The sequence below is a fragment of the Lytechinus variegatus genome, chromosome 15, assembly GCF_018143015.1.
Source record: "Lytechinus variegatus isolate NC3 chromosome 15, Lvar_3.0, whole genome shotgun sequence".
Lineage (NCBI taxonomy): Eukaryota > Metazoa > Echinodermata > Echinoidea > Temnopleuroida > Toxopneustidae > Lytechinus > Lytechinus variegatus.
This window is the reverse complement of record NC_054754.1, coordinates 11,949,976-11,956,308: the sequence shown is the minus strand read 5'-3', so window position 1 is coordinate 11,956,308 and position 6,333 is coordinate 11,949,976. Positions and strand designations below refer to the sequence as shown.

At 36.5% G+C, this 6,333-nt stretch overlaps 1 protein-coding gene across 1 annotated transcript; it reads right to left on the bottom strand.

Moving 5' to 3' along the window:
- Window positions 1-1,613: 1,613 nt before the first annotated feature.
- Window positions 1,614-4,753, bottom strand: LOC121429026 (toll-like receptor 13). Its single transcript, XM_041625921.1, has 2 exons — window positions 4,387-4,753; window positions 1,614-4,023 (listed from the first exon to the last, which is right to left on the bottom strand). Exons 1-2 carry the CDS (start codon window positions 4,751-4,753, stop codon window positions 2,015-2,017), a joined length of 2,376 nt encoding a protein of 791 aa, XP_041481855.1. The 3' UTR covers window positions 1,614-2,014.
- Window positions 4,754-6,333: the final 1,580 nt, after the last annotated feature.

Here is a 6,333-nt window from a genome sequence, read left to right as displayed (position 1 = left end):
AACTATACGATGGATTAGGAGCCAGACTGGGCCGGCCACCTTGCAAGATCACATGAAAATAGATGGACCAAATGCCTGAGAGAATGGAGACCATGGCTAGGATCATGAAATCTGGGTAGGAAAAAATTGAGATTGAGTGACGAGCTCACAAAATTATTTGGCATAAATTGGATTGCATCAGCACAAGACAAGCACCTTTGGCACCAACTCGAGGAGGCCTTCTCCTTGCAGTGTGCTAAACATGGCTGATATGATGATGATGAATCCTTAAGGTCATATGTAAAGGATTATTTTATTTCAACCTCAAAGATTAGTATAAAAAAGCAAAGAAAGGCGCTGCTGCACCATCCAAATTTTGCCCAATCTCAAGATTTTAGCCCGATGGCTCTCTTCGCGATTAATCTCGAGATTCAAGAAACCCCATCTCCACCATCGCAAGAAGAGCAATTCCTGCTCGACTAGGGATTGCAATCTTGAGATTAATCCTACGAAATAGCATGATAATTGCGTCTGTATTGCAAATAATCTCGAGATTGTTCAGATCGGGGTAATTTGCCAGATCAGAAATAGTGCGCTAATTTGAAAACTCGGGATGGTGCAGACGGCCCTAAAGTGTCAGCAACTGTGATATACATGTAGATAAACATTTATTTATCATTAATCAAAGAATATGCACAGATCATTATAGGCCTTCAAATATTTTTTGTACGCTTCACCAAGATTTTTATTAATATTCACAACCAAGGAAAGCTGAAGAAATTTAGAGAAAAAGGTCAAAGGTCACAAACCTTGATTTTCATGAACATATATTTGTATGGTTATACAGATATACAGCTATATACAGCATTTAAATATAGATAACATAAATATACTTTTTACAATTATACGTGTTATCAATAACTATGACGAATTGTGTTCACACGAGGGCCCCATTGCATAAAACCTACCATTATAGTAACTTTGACATCCAATGGTATCTTTCATGGAATCCTTGATTTTGATTGGCTGTTTAGCATTGTAACCATGGTAGTTACCATAATAGTAAGTTTTATGCAACAGGGCCCAGGTATGAACACAGCTCTTCTTAGATATTGATTTACATTCTTACTAGCATAGTGTATTGGTGTTATAACTTGTCTCTATTAAAAATCATGTGCAACATAGCATGACAATTTAGATGGCACGCCCCACCCATTGGGTAAGCCGTTGGATCAAATCTACTTTAATAGTAATATACAATGATGATAAATATCAATACAATAATACATTATCTGCAGTAGATGTATACATAAAGCGATAACGACACAAATAACCTTGTTGTGAACGGCTGCCAAGAAAAACTGCAAAGGTACATGTATGCAGTGATGTGACTACCATGCTACAACCCCAATGTTGATTTATTATAGTGAGAATCATTAACACTGCTGCTAGCATAGTTACAGTTTGAATTACTCATTAATACTCTGTACATAAAAAAACTTGCATTTCCTGCAATTCTTGCACAGCAAATAATTGTTCATTATTGAACTGGTGCTAAAGAACAAATCATACATTGTACAACTCTTCAAAGTGAGTCATATACGTATTATTTTCAGCCATGTTTTACTGCTTGATATCTACAACCCGTCTTGCCTGAAAGCTAACATTTAATTTTAGTCTGAAACAACAAATTAATTGTTTTCCATTTTCAATTTATACTCTTCAAGTCAAATGCATATTTCATTTGTCCCTGAAACACCTCAATGCATTGGTTGAAGGAGTTTTCTAGGCTCCTTAGACCAGATATTTTGACACTATTTGTGGCTCTTTCAATCTCTAAATGGGTCCTAAGAACGACCGAGTTGACTTTGGATACGCTTTGATCAGGGCCAAGTCGAAATCAAAGTTGTGTCATGTGCGACCATGGGGTCCGGAAAAGACCCTTATGATCATTCAGTTACCAGTGATTTAATTCATCAGTGAAAAATATTAAAGTAGGCCAACATTTAGGAGATACATGTGACAGGTCATGTGATTAAACAGGGATAACACTATTGAGTTCCTTATTGGACCTCATGCTTTTCTCAAACTGTGCCCAGAATAGTTTTTGACCATCCTCATCATCTGTCCACAGCATGTAAGGTTTGTTCTTACTCAGGAACAACCTAACCAGGTATGGGAGATCCTCATCGTCAATATCCTCAAGGAAAAACAGTATGACCTTGTCCAGTTTGCTGTCATTGAGTTCCTCTAGGGCTATACGTACCTTGGTAATAAACCAGGCTTCACGTACAGAGTTGTTGCTTAACAAGAGAACAGTCTTGAAGCTGTTCTCAACAGCATAATGGAGAGCGTTTATGTAGAACATTCCAAGGTGGAGGTCGTTGTCACCAAAGACCACTCTCTCCAGATGAGGAAACCTTTCCTGAAGAACTGGCTTCATGATGTCATCCACCCATTCCTGGTCTTCCTCTTGGAACATTAAATTGAGCTGGTACTCGTAGTCGTGGTCCTCAAAGTCCTGGACCATCTCCTTGTAGCCGCAAATGGCAAGTCGAAGAAGGAACGCCTTGTAGTTGAACCACCATCGCTTCCAGTATGCCAACAAAGAAAGTGCTACAACCAGTATACCTGTCAAAGACACACTTGTGATAAGAAGGATGTTGATGCCACAGTATTTATCTGGATTGAATGACAGGATTGGTGATTCTACCATGTCTTTGATGGAAGATTGTGAGCAAAGTGTATCATTTGGATGGATGACTTCAACGTTGCTGAGGCGTAGCCACTTCACAAACCAACGCAAGTCACAAGTGCAGCCTAAAGGATTTCTTGATGCATCTATTGTGAAATTCTTGGGAAATATTGTCCCTCGTTTTATTGTAGTTATTTTGTTGTGTTGAATGTAAAGACTCTGAAAATCTGGGTTTATATTGAATAGGGTCATGGAAATAATACCAAGATTGTTATTGCTCATGTTCAAAACACTAAGCTGAGATTGTATTGGAAATACATCATCAGAAATTGATGAGATATAATTGTCACTGAGATCCAATGCTTTAAGAGAAGTCAAACCTTCAAAAACACCAGTAAACAACACTTTTACTGATGACTGAGAAAGCAGCAGTATCTCAAGTTTTTTGAGGGGGTTGAAAGTTCCTGGTGCTAACATATCCAGGTCATTCTCTCTCAAGTCCAGTGTCAACAAAGTTTCAAGATTTGTAAATAGGGATCGAGAAGTCAAAGTGTCAAATAAATGTCTGCTCTGTAAGTTGTTTTTACATAAAAACAGTCTCTTAAGAGATGTTAAATTTGTAAACAGCGTGACATCAGAAGTCATGTCCTGTATTGCAGATGATAAGTCCAATATGTGAAGATTACTCATGTATTGGAAAGGTTTGGAATAATGGGTCAATAGTTCATTAGTGAGATAGAGCTCTTTTAGGTTGGTTAGTCCTGAGAAGGTATTAGGTAAAATCCAAAACAAATCATTGTTAGACATGTCCAGTATTTTGAGATTAGTATAAATTTGTAGGGGAATAAATTGTATATATGTAATTGCGTTTAAAGAAAGATCTAGATATTCCAATGAGGGAAATGTTTGGGTACCATTATCAATATTTTTTATTTTGTTACCAGATAGGTTTAAGTGATTCAAAGAGCATAGATTAGAAATTGTACTTCCAGACCAGCTTTGTATCTTATTGCGATTAAGTCTTAATTTTTGTAAGACTTTATTACAGAAGAACATGCCTTCAGGTAAATATATTAAATTATTATCTGATAAATCTATTTCAATCAACTGGTCTAGTCCACAAAACGTATAGTTCGATAAAGTAGAAATGAAATTATATCCCAGTTTTAGAATATTTGTTTGATTTAATCCCCAAAACACAAAATCTTGGAAGGAGATCAGATAATTCGAAACGAGATTTATCAAATGTATTTTTGGAGAATGATGAGGATGGTGAATAGATTGGTTTAGTGGAACTATATTCTTTATAAAGCCAAGTGTTAATTGTAGTACATGTATTTCATTGATTCCTAAAAAGGAAGAAATGTGAAATTCTGCCATGTCATTGAAATCAAGTAGTAAATGTTGAATGCTCTGGAAAGTTTCAAAAGTATTTGTTGAAAGATTGGTTAAGGTACAAAAACTTATGTCAAGTTTTATGAGTGAACAATTCAGAAGAGGTGCAAAGTCAAGAGATGATATGGAGGATATTTTGAAATTACCAGACAGATCAAGTGATTTCATATTTTCAGACCATGGAAGAGCATCTGTGGGGACTGAACTCAAATAGTTGGAACTAAGTATGATAACTGAGAGAAGTTTATTAGAATGAAGTAATCCTGCCGGTAGAGACTCAATGTGATTATCCCCCAGGTTCAATTCTGTGAGATTACCCAGAGGCTTAAAGGTACCACCTTCTATTGCAGTGATGTTATTGTAGGACAGGTCAAGTTTGATGATGTCTGGAAGATAGGTGAAAGATTTATTGTAGAGGGTTTCAATCACGTTTCTAGAGAGATCAAGCACTGTTGTGTTGTATGGTAGACCTTCAGGAACAGAATGAAGGTTAAGATTTGTACAGCTAGCGTTGACACCACGGCTGGTATAGGTAAGTTGGCACCCACTAGTAGAGACCGAGCTGAAGTTTAGAGATTCATTCCTTCCTAATATATCATACTTCAGAGACAATCCTCCAGATAGAAAGAATAGCACACAGGCAGTTCCCAAACAGAGAAGGGTATACAGGGGTGTGCTAGCCATCATGGATTTAAATATTGTGATCAGTTAAGGTGATCAAAGAAATTCTCTTCAAGTTTTACAATTATTGTGAGTGTGATATCTTCCTTTGCTTTATGTGCAGCAATCAAAATTTCCTGCCAGCTATGGCCTTTATTGGACTAGTTTGCTTTGTGAATTGGTGATGGGCACAAGATCACATCAAAAAGATGACCTTTAGTGGACTAGTTTGCTTTGTGAATTGGTGATTTGCACAAGATCACACCAAAAAGATCAAAACTGTTTGAACATTCCTGTCCAAAAGTACCTGTTCCAAGAGAATTAGAAAATGTAAAAATGTCTAAATGTATTCATGTTTTGTTCTTTCCACCCCATGATTATCACAAACCCCATCAATGTTTTCAAAACTCCCTTGATGATATCTCCAAGGGTTATCAGTCTCACCAGCTCTTAGTGTCCATACGAAATATCATCCAATCCCTTCTGACCATTCTGGAGTTTACACCGGCAGGGTAGTAAACTGCAAATCATCAGCGTGCTGCTTTTAGCTCCATGGTCTGAGTGTTGCTCTGAAACTCTCTACTCAATATATTCTTTATATAGGGATCCAATGAAGTCCTACCTCTGATTGTTCTTGGAAAGATGATTGTTCTTGATAAAAGTGTATTTCTCCAAGTTTAAGTCCCTGCATTAGGTACTTCTATGTGTGTACCATGACTATTCCTTGTGTTCCTTGCCAAAATTAAGTTCATGTATTCCTCTTGTTTGCACTGTAAAAACAGCTTGGAATCATACGAGATAAATGCCCATATTCCAGACTAATGGTCATCTAGTATCTGACAAGAGTTTATATATTACTATGAGCTATGAACTCAATCTGAGATTCTATGTACTCTTGAATTTCATTTCATCATGACAGGAATGATGTAATTGTAACTCTCACAGAAATCTTGATTGTGATTGGCTGCTGAGCCCTGTTACCATGGCAGTTGCTATAATGGCAATAATTTTAACTCTTTATGAAACAGACCTCAAGCTTGGTTGGAAACTCAAACTTCAGCAGGAAACAAAATGCTCAGGACCTCTGTGGCTGGCTTCTAAAGTAGTAGGATGTGTCTTGGTAGCAGGAAGTTCTTTTTTTTTTAAGAAAGGTTGATTTTCATAAGATACAGTGTATGAAATGATACCTGAACTTCCTTGTTCTTTTTAGTTTTTAAAGGTCGAGTCCACCCCAGAGAAATATTGATTTAAATAAATAGAGAAAAATTAAACTAGCACAACACTGAAAATTTCATCAAAATTGGATGTAAAATAAGAAAGTTATGACATTTCAAAATTTCAATTATTTTTCACAAAACAGTGATATGCACAACTGAGTGACATGCAAATGAGATAGTCGATGATGTCCCTCACTCATAGTTTCTTTTGTTTTCTATTGCTTAAATTACCAGTATACAATATTTCATTTTTTTACAGATTTGACAAAAAAAGGACCAACTTGACTGAACCATATGGTATTAATGCTAATTCCTCATGTTCAGGGGGAATTGATCATTGTTTCACTTGGCAATGAGGAGAAAATTAGAATATTTCGTACAATAAAA